The sequence below is a fragment of the Camelina sativa genome, chromosome 6 (assembly GCF_030686135.1).
Source record: "Camelina sativa cultivar CO46 ecotype springtype chromosome 6, ASM3068613v1".
Classification (NCBI taxonomy): domain Eukaryota; kingdom Viridiplantae; phylum Streptophyta; class Magnoliopsida; order Brassicales; family Brassicaceae; genus Camelina; species Camelina sativa.
The window spans coordinates 16,414,393-16,436,893 of NC_141885.1; the positions used below are offsets into that span (position 1 = coordinate 16,414,393).

The 22,501-nt window shown below is 34.4% G+C and overlaps 2 protein-coding genes and 1 long non-coding RNA gene across 4 annotated transcripts; all 3 read left to right on the plus strand.

The window, feature by feature from the left end:
• Positions 1-6,139: 6,139 nt before the first annotated feature.
• LOC147942669 (uncharacterized) lies at positions 6,140-8,510 on the plus strand. The gene is made up of 2 exons (XR_015560410.1): positions 6,140-6,507; positions 7,324-8,510. It is a non-coding gene; the product is annotated as an uncharacterized LOC147942669 (long non-coding RNA).
• Positions 8,511-10,929: 2,419 nt separating this feature from the next.
• Positions 10,930-14,773, plus strand: LOC104791152 (protein IQ-DOMAIN 21). Of its 2 annotated transcripts, none has more exons than XM_010516967.3 (7): positions 10,930-11,304; positions 11,499-11,625; positions 12,905-13,228; positions 13,334-13,556; positions 13,649-13,734; positions 13,836-13,901; positions 14,010-14,773. In XM_010516967.3, exons 2-7 carry the CDS (start codon positions 11,548-11,550, stop codon positions 14,631-14,633), a joined length of 1,401 nt encoding a protein of 466 aa, XP_010515269.2. In that variant the 5' UTR covers positions 10,930-11,304; positions 11,499-11,547; the 3' UTR covers positions 14,634-14,773. The 2 variants fall into 2 exon arrangements, with proteins under 2 accessions (XP_010515269.2, XP_010515270.2); XM_010516968.3 differs by having other exon boundaries at positions 10,951-11,304; positions 11,502-11,625.
• Positions 14,774-15,883: 1,110 nt separating this feature from the next.
• LOC104791153 (protein ABIL2) lies at positions 15,884-19,082 on the plus strand. The gene is made up of 10 exons (XM_010516972.3): positions 15,884-16,178; positions 17,021-17,155; positions 17,379-17,461; positions 17,555-17,705; positions 17,853-17,952; positions 18,049-18,141; positions 18,243-18,285; positions 18,365-18,456; positions 18,533-18,657; positions 18,751-19,082. Exons 2-10 carry the CDS (start codon positions 17,078-17,080, stop codon positions 18,922-18,924), a joined length of 939 nt encoding a protein of 312 aa, XP_010515274.2. The 5' UTR covers positions 15,884-16,178; positions 17,021-17,077; the 3' UTR covers positions 18,925-19,082.
• The last annotated feature ends 3,419 nt before the right edge of the window (positions 19,083-22,501 follow it).

A 22,501-nucleotide genomic window follows, 5' to 3' on the forward strand; every position in this document is an offset into this window, starting at 1 on the left:
ACCTAATATGTCGAAGGAAAATAATATTAGTGGACAAAATCTGGGATGTTGGCTCTTGTCTACTAGATCGGTTGTCCTGCAGAGTGTAACAAAGTGTTTTGTGTAAAAAGACAAAAAAACGCCAAACAAAGGAGACAAGATTTTGTTGGTAGAAAATTGATTTATCTATGAACGAAAGCGGCGGCCAGATTTCTAGCGCTAAGAACGGACACATCTAACTCAACATTGAAACGAATTAAAGCAAGGATAAAGGGTAAGTACACGACAACATAAAGCCAAAAAATGGCAAATAGTTCACTATCATACCAAGCGTCAGGTTTTTGAGCACCAGAACTAGTCTATGGGGCTTCTCCTATAGTGGCGAATGGAGGCGAAGCGGGAGGATTAGCCCGTAGAAGTGTCTGGATGAAGAAATTAATCACTCACAAACGCTCAATCGAACGACTTGTTCAATTGCTTTCAGAAGATGAAAAGTCGATGCTCGGGGAAGTCGGAACTATGAGAAGAGAGAGAGTCGGAATTATGAAAAGTCGACAATTGTTTTGTCTCGCCGAAGTATTGCATTTATCGATGAAGCAATTAACTGCTCTTCCTACTTTGTGTCATCTCTCTCAAAAAAAAAATATATCTCATATTAAAATGCTTAAGTTTCGCGTACGATGGAAGAAGGACATAAGGGTCTTCTTACAACCCCTGTGTGGCAGACGGGAAAAGAGGTTCTCATAATTGACATAGCTGAGAAAGTGCTAGTGTTCATGACATATACGGCTAATTTCTCAAAACTTTTTATTTTTTTTGATAAAAAATATTTTCCTTGGTGTATTTTAATTTTAAGTTGTCTTTCTTCATCGAATTACGAAAGCTTTGTTTTTGAATTTGAAAAATCAGTTCTTTTGTTGATAGCATGTGGTTAATGTAGAGAAATTAGCAAGAGTGTCATGTACAATGTCAAAGTTTTTCACTAATGACACTTTTATTTTTGTTATTTTCCCGGTTGACATAAGCCTAACTCGAGAAGACATTTTTGTCCTTGTGTAAATGAAAAATATTTTTTTTTTATTAACAAAAGACATCAAAATTAAAAGCAGCGAGAGTTTTTAGTTTCTTCTACCAAACCCTATCTTCATCCCTTCCATATGTGACCATTGAGTTACTCGCCGTCGACAACCAACCCATTTCATATGTTGGTCTTGACGACGCTGTAGATGTTGCCGTCAAGAGTCGAGATGCTTCCGGCAAAGCCAAAAGAAGCCGAAGATGGTTCTCTCAAAGCCGGAGATGCTTCCATCGAGGCTGAAGATGCCTCTGTCTAGACTGGAGATGATCCATGTGTGAATCAAAATTCATATGTCAAGTCAAGGTATGATACACCATGGATTTTTTTGTGCTTCCCATTCCCCTTATTAGGGTTTTGTCCAATTCTTCAATTTTGTCCTTCAAGAGTCTCAAAAAATATATTGTGCCTGCAACAGAGGACAAAGACCTAGGATCGAAATGCAAACATGGGCTCTCTTCTCGGAACCCACCATGTAAGTTTTTGATTGACCAGATCTACTACGTACCAACTCGTCTACCGTTATTTTGTCCATCACTTGAATAACTCGTCTGGTGGACTAATTATGATGTCATGTCCATTCTTCTGTTTCCTAAAATGTTGTCCATCCTATATGTTTCATGTCTTATACTTCATTCAAGGATGTGTGCTGCATCAATGATGGACAAGATCCACTTTTCAGCCAGGTTTTGTCTTTTTTTCTCTCGATGGACCATAATCAATAAACCAAACTTGTCCATTTTACTAACTAATTTTGTCCATTCTGCAGATTTTTTGAAAACAGAACTGATCGACCAGAAGATGAAACAAGTGATGTACCTATAGAAGACGTCATTCACGATCTAGCTAGGTTTACACTATCGACCACACATTTATGTAGATGGACCAGATTCGATAGACAAAATCCAGTGAAGCAGATCCTGTGGGCCAGATCCGGTAGACCAGACATTTTTGTTCGTCGTCAACATTGTTCTCAACAAAACCCAACCACAAAACCAATAAATTCTTTGTTTTCTCTCAAATATGTTTTATTTTTGATGTTATTTGTTTTAGATTAATATTGTAGATAAATCTAAAAAATTTAGAACACAACTTACTGGAATAAAAATTTGTCCACTACTAATACAGTCTTGGTTACTTCAAAAAATGTCTCATCAAGACTCGAGCGTTCAAAATATATTGTTTCTTTTTTTTTTTTCATTTACTCAGGGGCAAAATTGTCTTTTTATCCATACCATAAAATAAAAATTGGCAGTTTTAAAAAGGAATATCAAAAAGTGGAATTTTTGGTGAGTTTTGTTTTGAAAATGATAGTTTCAATAGAATTTTCGTTAATGTATCTCATATGTATGTATTTCAGAGAAGAGTTCTTCTTATTTTTGAAGACTAGTGTGTTTGGTAAGGTTTAAACGTAATTGTTTATGTTTTTAGTTTAAAGGTTCGTCCCATTTAGGCTCTGATTGGGAGAGACTTTAAAATCTTTAAAACTAATTTAAAGTATTAAAAACCAAAATTTTCCCAACCATGCTTTTGTTGCTTTATTATTTTTAACAGGCTTTAAAGTCCAACTGCCCACTTTTACAGTTTGTAAGTACAAAATTTTAAAATCACAAATATGAGACATTTTTTGGTTGTAAAAAATAAATAATAATAAAACTGTATTTATTTTTTCTTTTTCTTATTTTTATGATGATTGTTACATTCTTTTTCAGTATATGTATAATTTATCATAAATACATTTTGATTCATTAAAAATATTTTTTTGTCTTTCTGTTATTTTGAGATCTATTTTTCATAATTATTTTTGCTTCAACAACCATTATAACCCATAATCAATTATATCATATTTTTATATTTTTATTTGTTGAAAATATTTATCTATTCATTTTTATGAATTTTAATATTTTCTAAATTTTTATTTTTAATAAAATTTATTATGTTGGTACATAAATTTATTCTTAGCACAATTTATATTTATGAAAAACATACAATAAAAATAATAATTAGTGTTAAAGTTTTAACAGTTAAATTTTTTTACAACAAAGTCTCTACAGTCAAAGTCATTAAAGTCAAAACATTTACGGCCACAACAACAAATGTTACCAATCAAGGCGTTAGTTAAAAGTTTAAATTTTTCCGCTTTTGTTCTTGTGTTTTTTGTTTCTTTCGGTTAAGCCTAGATTAGGAAGAATTTTTGTTTTCCGCCAGCAATAATTTTGGGGACTTTTATATAGTCCACCAACTTAATTTTTTTTTTTTTTTGAGCTTTGTATCTCATCTTTTCATACCAAAACTAGTACATTAATTAAATTTCAGATGACAAAAGAAAAAATATGTATTTTAATTTTATTCAAGTTAGTCGTTAGCAAAGTACTGTGTCGTCCTTTTGTTTTCAATTTTACGAAGACAGTGTTGGCAAAAATGAAAGGCCCAATAAAGCTTCGGTTATGTGCTTCATATATACTTTTCCCTTATGAGCCTGACTATGTCACTTGTGTATTCTGAGTTCGATACCGATACATGTCACACCAGTTTTTCATCTTATATAACTGGTTTTGACATGCTTTAGGTTCGTACGGAGAACTGTCTATGTGTGTATAGATATTGTCGAACACCGTGCGGCTTTCCATACAACAAAACATGTGACATGATGTTATGTTTTTCCCCTTTAAATGATATATATATACTACATTATATATGTTATTAGAGCATCATTAGTAAGGGGTACTCTCTAAGTTACTCTCAAATTATTTAAACATATAATTAATATTAATTTAAGTAAAGCAACCCTAAGAGTATTTTTGCAAAATCATTTTTTTACTAGAGAACCAAAAAAGGTTGCTCATTCTTAAACATATTTTACAAGTTTTGTATGTTCTTTAAACTATGTAATGTCAAAGGAAAAGAATGAAAAAAAAAACTGTTTCCCAAGTTTACATGTTGTAGCAGCCTTGGCACTTCACATCCTACATTAAAGTAAACAACAAACGAAACAACAATTAGACAGGTAAATGAAAATCAGACTGGTAAATGGTAGAGAAAGAATCATGCTTTTACGGGTGTTTAGAGATGATCACAGATTGCTTTTGTGAAATCTGTTGTGGTTGAGGAGCCTCCTAGATCAGCTGTTCTATACTTTCCCTCGGCTATTGTGTTGATGATGGCGCTGTGGATCTGCTCTGCTTGTTTGTTGAGTTTCAGATGCCGCAGCATCATCAATCCACTAAGTAAAGCTGTCGGGTTCGCCAGGTTCTATACAACACCATAAAAGACAAAACATCATACTTTGGATAATTAGCTTAGGATTGAATCAAGTCTTGACTTTCAAACATTGGGCTGATAAATCTAAATCCAATATGTTTGAAACTTGATGTGTAGATCAGACTCGTTAATCCTAAATACTTTATTGGCCAGTTATTAACATCATTCAAGTAACGATGATCCAACCAGAACCGTTCTACAATATAAACTAGACAGTAATCCAATCTACAATGAAAGTCTCAGCATCTGAATGTTCTACCAAGAAAATGAAGAGAAAGAGGTGACAAATCTTCTCTCAGGAGCACAAGTTATATCATACTAAGTTTATAGATAACAGTCAGACTAAACTCACTTAGTTTGTTTCACTACTTTTGATAACGAAAACGCAGAACCATATAAGATTTCTTATCATGGTTTCGAGGCAGAACAATATAGGAAGAAAAACCATTTGTGCTAATCTTTCCTTCTTTCCTTCTCAACAAACACAAACAGAACAACATAAACAAACACTAAGGCCATGAATGGCTACTGGTTTATAGATTTTGGTTTTTAGTTTTTGGATTTTAGTTTTTGATTTTTTTAGTTTTTTGATTTTTGGTGTAGATTTTAGTTTTTGCAAAATCTTGAATGGTAACTTGATTAGTTTTTGGTTTTTATGTATAATAATTATTTTTAAAATAGTAAAATAATAATTATAAACTTTTATTAAAAGATAGAAAAATATAATGATGTGATTTTTAGAAAGAAAAAAAAAGTGTCACACTAAAAAGTAAAAACCCACAAAATGTGGTTTTTAGATTTTATGAAAAAATTTGTAAAATCCACCAAAATCTGGTTTTCCTAAATTCTAGGAAAGCTATTTTTTCATAATCGTGAATGGCTTCAAAAATAGATTTTGCAGAATCTAAAGCCAAAAACTGATGCAAAATCAGGTGCCATTCAAAGCCTAAACAGTTGGGATCGGTTCTGATCAGAACAACATACATAAACACTAAACACTCTACTAATCTTACACAAACACAAACATAAGATAACAAGAACATAAAAAGCTACTCATTCATAAAAACGATATCATACAATCAGAGTAATTTAACCGTAACCCTCAATCCTCCAAAACAAAATTTCAAAAGCAAGTGAATATCAATTTAATCTCAAAAGCAATGAATCAACGCCTAATAAGTTAAATCGACAGAAAACTTTCCTCCACCGTCAGTTTGTCTTCAGAACCGAAGCGTCATCATCTTAGGGTTACACCGCTTGTTCTTCGCCATCGCCTCTGCTTGCCATCATCATCCTCCATATTTAGTCGGAAAATTCATCAGATTCGGTCTGAATCGATGGAATTTCCCGGTATTCGCAAGAATCGCCACCCAAATCGTCTTTCACCCGACAGATAAGAGAGAGAGACTCGGAAAGAAAAAAATTGGAGATAAAAAAAAAATTGCCTTTTATATTTCTTCTGGAACCAATGGCAAAACGCCACGTCGGGTTTCTCAGGGTGTTGCTTCAGTTACTATCAGAAGCAGCGATACTCACTAAAATGGACTCAAAAATGGGTTTAATATTCTGTTTTTGGGGCCCAACAAGAGAGTACTCCTAAGAGTATTCACCACTAATGATGGTCTTAGAGCATTTTTAGTGGGAGTTACTCTGTTCTTCTATTTGGGGCCCAAAAACCAAATTAAAAACTCATTTTTCGGTCCATTAAGTAGAGAATCGATTTTCTGGGAAGGAATTGAGCAACCCAGAGAACAACGCTACGTGGCGTATACTGATTCGTGGACGCGAAAATATAAAAGAGAATTTTTTTTTTCTCTCTTCTCTCTCGATCCTCTCTTTTCTCTCTCGATGCAGACGAGGAATCGAAGGCGATTCAAAAAAATCAATCCACAGTTTCAGACCCAATTCATCTTCAAGCTTTGTCATGCATTCCTCCAAATTCTTCACCGGAACATCCAATTTCTCGAATTCGAGTAATGGGTTTTCTCTAAAATCCTCGATTAATCATGGGTTCCTCTTCAAATCCTCAATTTCTCGAATCTGATCAATATGTTTCGTTCCTATTCTTGCTACTTCCATTATTTGTGTCAATCAATATGTTTCAATCCATCAGTTCTTCACAACTAAAAGAGTTCTAAAACTCATTTAGATGGACACAGTCCGGTGAAGCCAAGTTTTTTTCTGCCATAAAGGTAAATCGATGATGAGTTCCTTGGATTATTATTTTCTGCCATAAATCGTTGTTGTGGACTTGGGATTAGTAATTGTGTTTTAGCTTATTATGAGATTTTAAAGCTATGATTTTGAAGTAGTTTGTGAGGTTAAAGTTACAGCTAAAACTAACAATCAAATTGGGAAGAAACGATGTTTTCAACTATTGAATCATGTATGTTCTCATTTGTAGATTGGTCTCTTTAGCTGCTGATGTTGGAATACAATCCAAGTCCCACATCTGAAGTTTGATAAAACTATCATTAATATATAAAGTGTTAGGGGCAATCTACTAATTGCCAATTGGTTTTTACTTAGAAGCCCAAGATAAGTTCAAATTTAACATGGTATCAGAGCCCAATGTTCAAGTTCTGGTGGACCTAGAAAAGTGGATACGGACATGCCTCTTGTTAACCCGAGTAATGGGGGCCCAAGAAGGGGTTTATTATCGGTTCGAGATGGAGTTATCATCTCGAGGAGGCGTGTTAAAATCCCATATGTGGTCCTTGGTTTGAAGGGGAGATTGTTGGAATACAATCCAAGTCCCACATCTGAAGTTTGATAAAACTATCATTAATATATAAAGGATTATGGTCAATCTACTAATTGCCAATTAGTTTTTAGTTAGAAGCCCAAGATAAGCCCAAATTTAACAGCTATGGGTCTGGTTAGGAACTTTTTATCAGAATCAGATTGGTCTTTTGTAGATGGAGTTTTGATGATGATGTGCTTGTAGCATCTGAGTTATGTGTTTCACATTTTTTGGCTAATGTTGTTGTGTTGTGAAAATGATGCAGATGAGGAGGATCTTATGATAATGTCTGCACACGCGGTTCATGGGAACAAATGGGCTGTGATTGCTAAACTATTACCTGGGAGAACAGATAATGCAATTAAGAATCACTGGAACTCAGCTCTTAGACGTAAACCAGCAGGTCTCTGGATGGATCATCATCATCCAGGGATTTTAGAGATGCCTCGGGATTTGTCAAGATCGAGGTCACCGTCTCCATCACCTTCACGTCGCAGAAAGAAGTCAAGGTCTCCCGTAAGGCATAGGCATAGCAGAAGGACTAGAAGAGATAGAAGCCTTTCTCCATACTCTTCTTATTCGTATAGCAGGTGATACCGTAATGTTTCTTTGCTTTTCCTTAGTTATCATCATTGGTTTATTACACGAATAGAACTGTAAGAAAGATTGGTCCAACACGTTTGTTTTAGGAAATATATTGTATTTATTTGGTTGTTGTGAGCAGTGTGTAAAGTTGCGGTTTTAGACATTGCAGCCTGAATCAGTAAATAACACTTAATTAAGATTGTTTTATTTTCTATGGTGACAACATTGTGTATTGTTATGTTGAGCAGCTGGGACAAATAACTCAGACCAAGCAAGAGACTTTTCATTGGCATTGAAAAACAGATTTTATTTGCAGCCATTGCCACCAACAGAAGCTGCAGCTAGAGCCAAAAGAATCAGCTCAGGAACTGTCTCTGCTTTGAAAGCTTTGAACGAAGTTCTTACCAAGCTGGGTTAATTAAACATTTTAATGTTGTATTTTTCTTGTAAATTATCATCTCATGATTTTTGTTCCTGATGAGTTCGGTTTGTTAACTCCGGTACTGAGGCATGTATGGGCGTGCTACGTCTCGCTCGTGCCTTCACTGGGAAAGAGAAGTTCATCAAGTTTGAAGGTTGTTATCATGGTCATGCAAACTCTTTCCTTGTCAAATCAGGTAGTGGTGTAGCTACTTTGGGTCTACGAGACTCCCCTGGGGTTTCCAAAGGATCTGCCACTCGAAGTGCTAGACAGAAGGCCAATCACCTCGCTCTGGCTAAGTTTTTAGAGAATGAGCTTGCTATATATAATATCACCATCACCCAATAATATTAACATATATAATATCAAAAGCTCATTACTACTCAAATAATCATAATCCATTAACGGAATTAAGGTCTAATTCCGATTTGATTTTTCACACCAAAGAATATATAACAAGTAACCAACCACCATTGTATATTGCTTTAATTTTTTTATTAATTAAAATATAAATAGGAATTAGTCAGTTATGTCAACAAATCTATATAATATAACGGAGAAGGAAACATAACTTCTCATGTCGATTTATCATATTCTATAGATATGCCAACAAATCTACAGAATATGATGGGCATTCGAAATGATGTTCATGATACACAAATGCATGATCTTTTGAAAAAATACTTGATTGAGCATATTTGGCATAAATTTGGTGCAACCGCACAATAAATTTTATTTCAAATTCTGTTTAATATGTTTAATATTTCAAATTTTATAAAATATGTTTACTATTCCGATTTTTGTAAAATATGTTTAATATTCTAAAGTTTGTAAAATTTTATTATTTTCTATTTTATGTAATATAAAAAATTTAAATAATTGTTTTGTCATTTTAGATAATTAAAGTTTGATAATTAATAAACACAAATTAAAAAATTATTATTTAAATGCTTGAGCAATCTTCTTTGGGGTTCTCTAGTAATGGAGTGATTTTGTTTAAGTTCTGTTAGGGTTGTTTTAATTAATTTAGTATTAATTATATAATTAATTAATATGAGAGTAACTTAGGAGGGTTGCTCCACTAATGATGGTCTTAACATTTATATATAAGAAATGTTGAATTTAATCTTTATTTATATTACAAGAAACAAATACAGCTCTCTAACAATATTTTGATGCATGTATAAAATATAGTTTAGCTACTCGTGTGGATGTATATATATAAGACTCATATGAGTAGTGAAACCGAGTGGTGGTCCAATTTGGAGTTGGAGGTGGTGTAGGTCTTGGGTCCTCCATAAAGAAGTTAGGTCGCCGTTATTAAAACAACTGCACATTGTCATATTTGTTTTTTTGTTCTTTAAATCTGATTTAGTTCACATATATATAAAAAAAAAAGACATTAATTGGGTGTCATTTTTGTCAAATTTCTTAAGATAGGTGAGTCAGTTCAAAATACAAATATCTTTTAAAAAGATATAAACTATGTAATTAATTAATTAACACTTTGAACTTAATAGTCGACCAGATTTATACTAAATAGTCAATAAGAGAAAAACAAGTTAAGTAACAAAAACATTTTTGGTCTCTTACGATGCTCTTTATTTCTCAGATAACTCTCAATAAAGTACTGAAAGACTTTGTTGCGACTTGCCAGAGTCGTAGACTTATACGTTTGTCATTTTCTTTTTGCACAAAGCCATCCAAAATCCATTGAGTCATTTTGTTTTTTCACAAAGCCATCCAAAATCCGTTGTGATGTATCATAAACCAGATGTTCGATACTTTATTCTTGCTTTCTATTATACTGAAGGAATGTTGTACATTTATATGCGATAAAAAAGCAAAAGATATAGTATTTTAAAGCAAAATTATATTAATGCATTTTTTCTCCTCTAAATATTGACGAAAATACTCAAGGCAAATGAAAATCGAAAATATTGTGGTGAGGAAGCTTGTGTAAATACTTGGAAAGATTACCAATATGTGTTCAAGAGGAACAAGACTTTGCCAATTGTAATAGGTATTTAGTAAATTGATAAAAATCTAACTTAAATTGTTCTAATAACATGATGAACAAAAACATTAAAAAAATAAACTGATTTGGAGCATGACCGTGGAAGTCACAGCAGTGGTAAAACTAGGTAGGAACTGTGTTAGGATAAAAAACACAAAAAGATCAACAACTAAAGAGGTGTCTGTTGGATTGGAGCACATCCGTTATCGGAGTTTGTATCTCCACAACCACTAGTCGAGAGCGATGAAGATGAATACAATAACCAAATTGTGTAATATATATAAGCTAATTTGTAATTTGTAACTTATCAAACATATATTTTTCAGTTTGTTTATATATTGTTTCGGATAAATCTATACTCACGTCACAATTGTTAATCATATAAATCATAGCTTTATTAATGTGTATTAATGATTATATGTACATATGTGATCAAACTTTCTTTTGACAATAAACTAGCTGATAAAACGAGAAATATAAGTTAATAATATCATATCTTTTTTCAAACTTTTTTCTCACCGACATACAAATTAGGAATATTATTCAAAACTGAATTTGATCAAGATAATCAGCTCATCATGCACTAAATTTATTTGTAGAATATAACTATAGATTCTTGAATATATGTCTCGGTTTCAACTGGAAAATTTCTCTGATTACTACATATCCGAAATATAGATATATCTTATCAGAAATATATATGTAATTAATAAATATAGAACTTAGGTCCACTTTTTTTTTTTTTTTTTTTTTTGTGTGCAAAGAACTTAGGTCCACAAGTCCACAAATTTAGAAGAAAAAGTCAAATATTTTTATTATATATAACAAAATATATAAATACAGAATTTGATCATTACAATTTACAAATGTCAGAAGACATAATACAAAAGAAAAAAAATGGCGATTGGCCTTAAAATAAGAAAAGACAAAAGTGGAGAAAACCTCGTGAACTTCGTAAAAACACTTAACGGCGTTTAACCGAACCCCACGTGACTCCGTTAATGATTTTCATTTCATTATCGGTGGTAAAATGATGGAGACATCTCCTCTCTTTCTCAACTTATGTCTCTCTGTGACTTCTCTCTATCTCTTACCTCTTCTCATCTCTTCTCATTCTCTCTCTCTCTCTCAACTTCAAGAATTGCTTCAATTGGTTTGATCATCTCTCTCTTTCAACTTCAAGTATTGCTTCAAATGGTTTGATCATCACATTGCACAAACATGTAAGTTCCTAAATTCACATATATGTCTAACTTTTACACATATAACATACTGATCGCATGTTGTGGTATAATATTACATTGTTATACATTCTAGTTTTGACTATTTCTGAATTGGTTTGGCTATATATTGCAGTATTTACAGCAACTTTTTGGAATCTTTAAACATAGTTACGAATTTTTCATTAATTGTTCAGTAGTAGCTAGTAAGAGATCGCTTACGATCAAAGAGTTTTACCGGAAATTATGGGGAAGAAAGGGAGTGGTGGATGGTTCTCCACGGTGAAGAAGAAAGTCTTCAAATCCTCTCCTAAAGATTCAAAGGTTCTAATCACACCTTTAATTTTTTTTTTTCAAGCACAATAGTTATATATGCATATATTTTTATGTATGACAAATTGACAATATGTTAGAGAAAATTAGGCATGGGCTATTTAGAAGTATCATGAAGAGGATCTTCATAAGAAACCATTGTTATAGCATAAAGAAAGAGATAATCAAAGTACAAATATACATAACGTTTTAATTTCTAGCAGTGCTAACAAAACATAACTTGAATGATAAGATATAACTAATACGACCGCATAACTACTCCTTCATTAGTAAGCAAATTTGTTTTAATGTCTTTTTCTTCTTGATTGAAAGCAATTTCCATATTAATTACATACATAACTATTTTGTTGCAATGAACCATATTTTTTCTTATTTTTGTACCTGTTTTATGAGGATTCGTAAACTATATTTACGTATACTATAGCTTAAAAGGGGAAAGCAAACTATAGGAACTTTCATCTTATAAATGTATGGCAAGTTGTGTTACACAAAGTAAATGTTTAGACCGTACCTATTTATTAATTATAAGCCGAAAAAGATTGGTCCCCTTGTGAAAGAGATAGACTAAGAAGGCTCCTTATAAGAGTATTTAAATATGATTTTCATGACTCCTAAAAAATCTTTTTTTTTTTCAATCTCCCAATTTTCATGTGCATTGCTTTGTTCCCTCGCCATCACTCCACCCAATTTAATTTCCCCACCTATAGATATAGTATACAATTTATTCAACTTGTATCAATCGATATATAGATAGGCATCTATCTTCACATTACTATATAGTATAGGTTCTTTTTTTACCACTATTCAATGTTTAGCCCCACAATATTTATCATTTTTGTACTTTATACATTGGATCGATCTCAACCTCAACTCACTGAATTTCACTATTTACTGTCGTCTTATTAATTAAAATTACGACCGTGTTATGCATATCAAAACTAAAAGAATGAAGGGTCATCTGCAAAAACAACATAGTAACAGAATGAATTTGATTTTGAGTTTTGAGTTTCGACTAAGATGTCAATATATCAATATACTAGCTTTGTACAATTTAGGTTAATCTCTATCAATTTTGTTTCTCAAATTACTATAGTAGGAGACTTACTATATGTGCAAAACCAAATAGTAGGAGACTTACGTTGGACGTATAATATAAAACTAAAAGGATGTAATCATTAGCCGACAAAGCTTATAAAGATGGAAAGGTTCATCAAATTAGATGATTACTACTATTAATATTATGGTCACACTTTGATTTAAATACATGCAGAGAGAAAACAACATTGGTAGTAATAATGCCGATAGATGGCAGCAGCAACACGATACGCAAGAAGTCGTGTCGTTTGAAAATTTCCCGGCAGAAAGCTCACCGGAGATCTCTCATGACGTCGAGAGTACAGCTTCTACTCCAGCAACCAATGTAGGAGACAGAAAACACGCAATGGCTGTGGCTATAGCCACTGCAGCTGCCGCTGAAGCCGCCGTTGCAGCTGCACAAGCTGCCGCTAAAGTTGTTCGCCTTGCCGGCTACAACAGTCAGACGGAGGAAGATAGTGCCGCCGTGCTCATCCAGTCGCACTATAGGGGTTATTTGGTATTTGTTTCCACCTCTATTTACCATTTTACTATCAACTCTTACCGGTTCTCATGTTCCACAATATATCTTAAGAAACATTCCTGCTTGGTCTTTTTCTTATAGGCGAGACGAGCACTTCGTGCTTTGAAAGGACTAGTTAGGCTACAAGCATTGGTCCGTGGCAACCATGTACGGAAACAGGCGCAAATGACTATGAAATGTATGCAAGCTTTGGTTCGTGTCCAAGGTCGAGTCAGAGCGAGAAGGCTCCAAGTGGCTCATGACCGGTTTAAGAAACAATTTGAGGAAGAAGAGAAGCGGTCCGGGATGGGAAAACCAAACAACGGTACATATTGAAATGATTCCAGTACATATCAAATCACCTAATAGTATATACATTTATAGTGGTGACCATAACCAATTTGTATGGTTATATAGGGTTTGCTAATCACCAAACCGAACGAGAGAAACCAAAGAAATTGCACGAAGTGAACCGAACCAGCTTGTACCAAACTCCAGGAAAGGTAATGAGGAAATGTCTTACGTATATAATATTGGTAATTGGTATTTGAGTAATTACACTACTGGAAGCTTTTTAGCTAATGTCTATATTTTGAATATACAGGAAAAAGAAAAGAGTGAAGGAATGATGAAAAGAGAGAGGGCTCTTGCTTATGCATACACTTACCAGGTTGGTCACCAATCTACTTTCTCCTAAATTCTATTTCCTTCTTATTGTGCTAAAAGATATGCATTATAGGTCCTTAAACATCTTTCATAATGATTTCGGTTTTTGAAGCGTCAAATGCAACACACAAACGGTGACGAGACAAATGGGCCTGATAGAAACCAATGGGCTTGGAATTGGCTTGACCATTGGATGTCTTCCCAGCCATACACAGGCCGTCAAACTGGCCAGGCTCACGGTCCCGGACAGTACAATCCACCTCCGTATCCGCCTTTCCCAACAGCCGCGGCAACCACTACATCTGATGATGTATCCGAGAAGACGGTGGAAATGGAGGTGACAACTCCTACTAGCTTCAAGGACAATATAATGGGTCTTATCGATCGAGAGTATATAGACTTAGGATCATATAGACAAAGCCATAAGCAACGGAAAAGCCCCACTCATATACCAAGCTACATGGCTCCAACAGCATCTGCAAAGGCTAAAGTTCGAGACCAAAGCACAACCGGCAAGCTACATGGAACTTCTTTTGTGCCGTATTGGAACTCCTCAACCAAAAACGGGTCGATTAATGGATCAGGTTGTGATTCCTCAAGTTCAGGTGGAGCAATAACATCAAGTTACCCTGGTCCTAGGAGTCCTAACCCAAAATCTGATATCCGACGTAAGCCGGTTAGTCCTAGTCAAAGTCCTACCGGGTTTGGAAAGAGAGGTTGGAGGCATGATCATTAGAAGCAAAGTACATCTTAAATCTTGAATAAAAAACTTACATGTGCGTGGTTGGTTAATTGTCTTGTTTGAAATATATTTTCGTTGTTGCATAATTGTATATGACATTAATAATGGAACATGTCATCATCTCAAGTTTTTAATGTGACGGTCTAATTAAAAAAAAAAAAATCCCAATTCTACTTTGAATATGGGACTCAAAACTTATTACAAATAATGCAATTGAAAGAAAATGAATAGCACGTTTTAATTAGTTGCACCCAAAAGTTTTGTTGGTGATAGGAAGTAACTGATGATATAAATTTGTTACTAATGATGATCGTTCCATCATTAGTAACCAACCACTTAAAAGCAGTGTGTGATTGATAAGGTTTCCGAGTTAACTAAAATTGACAGACAGAAAAAAAAAACATGGAATTATAATTTCATTTTAAAAAGTAATCAAGAAGTTCATGCTGTCCAAAGACGTGCGTACCTTAAATCATTGCATGTTTTTTTTTTCACTTTTTTTTTTTCTCTTTTCTCTCAAAAGTTATTTGTGTTAAAAATGTACTTGAATTTGTTATGATCATAAGCTTGTTACTTACAAAGAAATTAATTAACAAAAAAAAGAATTTTATCTAATATAATCTAATTGTTTGACAATAATGAATATCACATCTACTGTTCTATAACTATTTTTTCTAGTTGTTACAAGTTATACCATCAAAACTGCAATTGAACTACCATTGCCTTTGATTCAATATGTTCATATATAAGAAGTTGAGTATAGCTGAACAAGGTCCAATGGCTCAAGGCAGCTGAAATCTTTTGTGACAAGATATATTTGACCACTTCTTCAAACATTGGAGAGTTCAAATCAAACTAGATGATGGTAACTTTTTGAGGATTTATCACCAAAGCAATTGTTTTTTGTTTTCCTTTAAATTAGATGAATTTTGAGTTTGGCATTGGTGACAGAGTAAGTTTGGCTAGTTTTGTTACTCTTTCGAGCTTGTTTTAAATCTTTATTTTTTTTTATTTGGGGGTTTATTTTACGATTTCAATTAGTCTCTCTGTAACTTGAGGTTTTGCTTCCTTTCGATTTTTTTTTGCTTGTAATAATCTCTAGAAATATTTAGTGTTTCCGTCAATGTATCAGTTTATCGCATTATTAATTAATTAAAATGTAGATGACACAATTTTGACATTTTTTTAATTTGGGGTTAAATGCATAAATATGAAAATTTGATTTGAGAAAAAAAAAAAAAAATAGCAAAAAAGGGTGAAAGGAAACAAAAAACAGAATGCGAGGGGAACAAAAGGAGTGAGCGTTTCTCTCCGCAAATGGTGGGGACAAAAGTGGCCTAATAAGTCTGAGACTCTGAGGTTTTGAGTTCTCTCTATACCAATACCAATACCAACAACACTCACTTCCTTCCTTAAAATCTCCGACCTAATCAAATACACATTTGCCTCTATTGCTCCTCTGTCGAAACCGTTACTGTCTTCGAATTGGATCTCTCCTTCGAGCAAAAAACACCCAATTGAACAATCACAGTTACACAGGTTTTGATTCCACTCTCATCATCTGAAAAAAAATTCCAGTTTAAATTAGTTGAAAGGTCGAAACTTTTTTTTAGTCTACTACTGGGTTCTTTAGTTTCTTCTATATAGGAGGAACCTCATCGATTTGTTCAGGATTTAGCTAGTGATTTTGAATTGGGGTTTTGCTTTTAGTTTCTATAAAGCTTTGTCTTTTTATTGTTCCTGAGAAATATAAACATTTGCATTGCACCTACTACTCTCAAAAGTTTCACTTCTTTTTGTTTTTTGTATTGTTTAATTCATTAGTATCCTTCCTGGGAATTTTTTTATAATCTTTAATAGATAGCACTGTTACTAATAAAAGATTCAAAGAAGATCTATATGTTTGTTTGTTTCAGATCAAAAACTATTGGTTTACTTTTGAGAGCTTGTGGATTCTTCTTCTTGTCTGTTTCTTCTTATATAGATTTAGTTATGGATCAAAGCAATCGTCTTGTTTCAGATTATTTTAAATGGTAACATTTCTTCGTAAATCAAGAAGATTGTACTGATTCAAAGGATGTGTAATTCTGATAAAACTGATCCTGTTCTTGAATAGAGTATTCAATCTCAGGTTAAAATATCACAATCTTTATTGTTTGTTTGTTTACCTTACACTTATTAGATTACTCTCTCATATATATTTAACTAGACGAATTGACAGCTTGGATCTTCTTATGTCTTTCTGTTTATAGCATTTTATAGTAAGATTGTGGTTTTTAAGTCTTCTTGGAAAATCTAGAATGAAACTAGTTTATGAAGATTGAGGTTTTATCTGCATTCTTAATCTTATAGGGGAGATTTCTCTCTTTTTTTTCTCACAGTGACAGGGAAAAGCTAGGCTTGAGAATACAGCTTCCTCTCTGTGGAAAGCGGCTACAATGCCCGAGTCCCACGAAGCATCGAATTACGATGAAGTCTCTATGCAGCAAACCATGCTCTTTTCTGATGGTCTTCAGGTAGATTATGAATTTTGCAAAAAACTTCATGGTTCTGATCATTTCTGTTTAAGTCTCCATCCGAATTGGAAAGAGAATGAAACTAAGCACAAAGATATGTTCTATGTGTGAAAACGATATAACAGTGAAATGATTATTAAGATCCAAGTTTGGTTAGTTGTTACAATGTTCAATCATATGTTGGTTTTTCAATATTCTTTAAGCTGCTCTTTTATTTGCTCAGGACTTGAAGAATCTGCGAGCACAGTTGTATTCGGCAGCTGAGTATTTCGAACTATCTTACACTACTGACGATAAAAAGCAGATGTGAGTAGTGTAAGATTAACCGCTTCACATTAATTGTGTCATTGAAAATGCTCCTTTTTTTCTAAGTAGTTAGTTGTTACACGTTAATTGCAGAGTTGTTGAGACTCTGAAAGATTATGCCGTGAAGGCTCTGGTGAATACAGTTGACCATTTAGGTTCTGTTACATATAAAGTAAACGACTTTATCGACGAAAAAGTCGATGAAGTAGCAGAGACTGAACTTCGAGTGTCTTGCATCGAACAGGTATGTAAAATGTTCCTTAAAAAACTTGTATTTGTCCGTAAAGGTTCCTACTTTAAGTTCTTTCTCACGTCGATTTTTCTTACCGGGTTTTTGTTTTTTTTTTGTGTATGTTATGTTGGAAAACAACAATGTGATCGTGGTGGTTAGAGGCTAAGGATGTGCCAAGAGTATATGGATCATGAAGGGCGTTCACAGCAGTCACTTGTGATTGATACTCCAAAGTTCCATAAGCGATACATCTTACCCGGTAAATTCTCTCTTTCTCTCCCTCTCTCTCTCTCTCTCTCTCTCTCTCTCACTCAATTTCCGGGACTCACAAGCAAAAAGATGCATTCTTTATCAGCGGGTGAAATTATGACTGCTACCAATCTTGAAAAGCTTAAGTACTTCGGAAGTAGTTTAGAAGATGCAGATGATTGGAACCAATTTCGAAATGGTAATTTAGTATTTCTCTATGTTTCCTCTGTACAAAATCCAAAATCCAAGATTCAAGATTTCTTCCTAACTTGTTTGGTTTCCTCTTTCGTTCTTTTAAAGCTGTCCGTGCTACAATCCGGGAAACACCTCCACTACCTGTTAGGTAAAAACACCAAACACATTTTTGAAGCACAAAGGTAATGTGAAACCAGATGATTTTAACCGTGTTTCAACCTTTTCAGAAAATCGACATCTCAGACTTCATCTCCACGGCTACCACCTCAACGATCAGCAACCTTTTCATTTACCTCTACCATTCCGAAGAAAGAACAAGGTAAAAAACCTATATAGCTTAATTACAATCTTAATACACCGATCTTTTTATTCACCTTTTAGTGTGATATAATCAGATAAGCTATCAGTTTCACCGCATCGGTTTCCGCTACTAAGATCAGGATCAGTAGCTACTCGGAAGTCAGCATCAATCAGCCGACCAACGACACCAAGCAAGAGCAGATCTATAACACCTATACGGGTATAAAAGAGCTTCGTTTGAATACCAAAAAAGTTGTTTGTTTCATCAATTTAAATCTCTTCTTGATTCTTATTCTTTTACATTTTTTTCCAGTATCCATCAGAACCAAGAAGATCGGCTTCGGTCCGGGTGGCATTCCAGAAAGAAAACCAGAAAGAAACAGAGCAGCAAGTACCTAGCAAGAGCAAACGACTACTCAAGGCGTTGCTTAGTCGACGCAAAACCAAGAAAGACGACACTCTCTACACTTTCTTGGACGAATACTAAAATGCCATTGCCGGTTTATCTGTGGATGTGCTCTACTGAACCGGAAAATTGTGAATTTTCATTTTTCTTTTTATATATATTGTTGTTACGGACTTACGGTAATGTAAACAGAATTTCTATATATTGTGATTGTGAAAGAAACTTTTACAATTTTAAAATTCAAAACTAACCAAACACAAAATCAAAGGAAAAAAAATTATTTAATACATGTACTTTCTCGAATGTGAGAATTTTTTTCTCTACAAATTATTAGTTCCAGTTTAAACCTGTACTCTAATAAAATTCAAAATTCAGTATTTTTAAAATTGAGCTGAATTTGAAGTTCATAATAACAGAGGTTGATTCAGACTCCACGTGTACAATGACGTAGCATCGTGTTTGTGAAACAACGTCGTTTTTTGCTCCTTTCAATTCAAGAAAAGATTGAAAATCATTAATATCTTCAATTTTTATTTATTTATAATACCTTGTTGTATCTTCTCTTGAATAAAATGACAATCATTCTCGATATGCTTCGTTTGCTCATGAAAAACTGGATTTGTGGCAATGTATATTGCGTACTTCCTATCGCAACGAAGACGCATTGGTTGGTCGTGTGAAACACCAAGATCTTGGAGAACACACTTCAACCATAAAAGTTCTTTTGTAAGATATGCCATGGCACGATATTTCGCCTCTGCAGATGACATACTCATAATGTCTTGTTTTTTGGCTTTCCATGAGATTGTATACTCACCAAGCTGTACAAAATACCCAGCTACAGAACATCGTGAGTTCTTACAAATTGACCAATCAGAATCACACTATCCTTGTGTTATGCTTTTAGTAGGATCCCTTGTCCAACCGTCCCTTTCAAATAACACAGTGCTCGTAATGCTGCTTGCCAATGATCTACCCATGGAGTCATCATATATTGTGCTAGAACGTGTACACAATAAGCCAAATCCGGTCTTGTTGACACCAAATAGATCAATTTCCCAATCAAACGTCAATACAGTTCAGGATCCGGAAGCAAAGGTGAAGTAGATCGTGAGAGACTCTGTGATTGCTCCAATGGAAACACAACAGGTTTACACCCCATGAAACCTGCGTCCTAGACAATCTACAAAGCATATTTCCTCTGATTTAAATAAAATCCTTGTGAACTGCGGGCAACCTCAATGCCTAAGAAGTATTTCATAGAACCAAGATCCTTCATTTTGAAACAAGTAGCCAAGAAGGCTTTGAAGTTATGGATCCGTAGTCTGCACAAATACAGCCAAATCAATTCTACAAAAGTGGAAAGTTCATGAATCACGTTTGCCCGCTCCAATAATCATCCTCGAAGCACAGTCCTGAATAATGATCAGCCAAATCCACTACACAACAATTTTCATCCATCAAATGACCCACATATATAAGATCAGACTGCAATTCCTCAATAAAGAAAACAGACTTCAAAATAAGATGAGACCCTAAGACAATTGTTCCCTCTTGAGAAGATATCCTTTCTCTTCCATCAGCAAGAATAACCAGAACCAGTGCCATTGGTCTCACATTTGTGAGCACACCATAGTTACCTGTCAAATGATGTGATGCTCCTGTGTCCAAAATCCAAGAAGGAGAAAAAAACTTACCCGAAAGTTTTTCATTGTTTGGACCTGCTCCATTGCTTGAACTGGCGACACCATTGTCTCCACTGTTCAATAGCTTCTTGAGATTCACCCATTTAGTATCACTCAGATCAGCAACACCATTACGATCCTTGTCCGTAATGACATAATTAACACACGCTTGGCTAGGATGATGAGGAACATAAACAACATTTTCGTAGCTGACATTTCGACCACGTCCACCTAACATACCAATAGACGCACCATCATGTCCCCTGCCTTTCATCGTTATGGTTCTCGAATGCTCAACCCACCACTCCGGATAACCAATAACCGCAAAACAACTATTCGAAGGAGGACCAGGACAGTTACAATGTTTGCACATCGACATCGGGTCATATCCACGACCAGAGGAAACAACACAACCTCGTTGGTGCACAATATAAGCTGTAACAGCAGCAAACTCATCAACTTTGGTGACATTGCTCCTCAAATCCTCCTCTTGTCAAACAACGTTGTAAACTTCCTCCAAAGATTGAATTGGTACACGAGACACCAAACTCAACCTCATCGTTTTAAACTCTTCATTAAGGCCAAATAAGAAATCATGGACCTTGTCTTCTTCACGATCTTGTTCTTGCAACACATTCAAGTTACATTCACATTTCCCACATTTGCATACAGGCAAAGGCCTATGATTTGCCATGTTGTCCCAAATGCGATTCAGCTTCCCATAGTATGTCTCAATGATGAGACCTATTTGCTTTCAACCAGTTAGCTCCACTTTGAGTTATTGGATTCGGGGCCCATTAGTGACAGAAACGCTTCTTCAAGTGATCCCACAAGTCTTTGGCAACATCTCGTTGTGATATGTTGGAACGCAATGGTCATCCTAATCCATGATATCAACAAGGCTTGGATTGTCCACCAGTCTTCTAAATCAGCAGATTCTTCTGTTGGGCAAGAAATGTATCCATCGAGGAAACCAAATTTCTTACGTGAGCACAAAGCTGTTTTCATGTCACACGCCCATTTTTTGTTGTTCATCCCTTTCAGCAGCGGATGAGAGATCACTGCCCCTGGGTTGTCAGCAGTAGTCAAGTCATATGGAGATATTGTACGCCTCACCTCCAGAGTCGTCGAGTTCGCGTTCGTCGGGTTTGGTAAAGTCGTCGCAGCCATGATCAAATTTTTTTTAGAATTTTTTTGTTTCAGGCTCTGCTACCATGAACAAATCGATGAATTCTATGTGTTTTATTGAGAAATGATTCACATACATATATACAAAGTAATATATTTTTGGACCTAAATGCTATGATCTCTCGATTCTCGAATATACAACAATAATGTAAGGAAACTAAATAATCCAATCCCTAAACATATTGGATTGAGTAATACTCCAATAAATATGGTTGTTGGTTCAACTAGTTATGTCATATGCTAAAATTGCTAGAAGTCACACGTTTGAGCCACATATGTTGGCTTTTTCAACCTTTTCTTGAATTGAAAAGAGCAATATGATGTCGTTTCATGAACACGATGCTACATCATTGTACACGTGGAGCTTGAGTCATCATCTGTTAATGTAACTCCGAACTCGGTTAGATTTTAAAAGTACATGAATGAAATTTGAATTTTTAATAGAGTAAATATATAAATTGGCACTAATATTTGTACGCGTAAAAATTAGCACTTCTGGGAGAGTACAAATATGAAATCGCTATCCCTAGAAATAAGCCGTTTAATAACCAATATATCCTAAAACGTACCATGAAGATCAAAACGGAGCCAAAAGTTGTCTTTAACATAGTTTTTTAAAATTAATTTATATCCTAAAACGTACCATGAAGATCAAAACGGAGCCAAAAGTTGTCTTTAACATAGTTTTTTAAAATTAATTTATTGACTATATATTTTATTTTTTGTTACACCTAAGGTCCCTATATATATATTTCGTCTGTTTGACATACAAGAAAATTTCTATA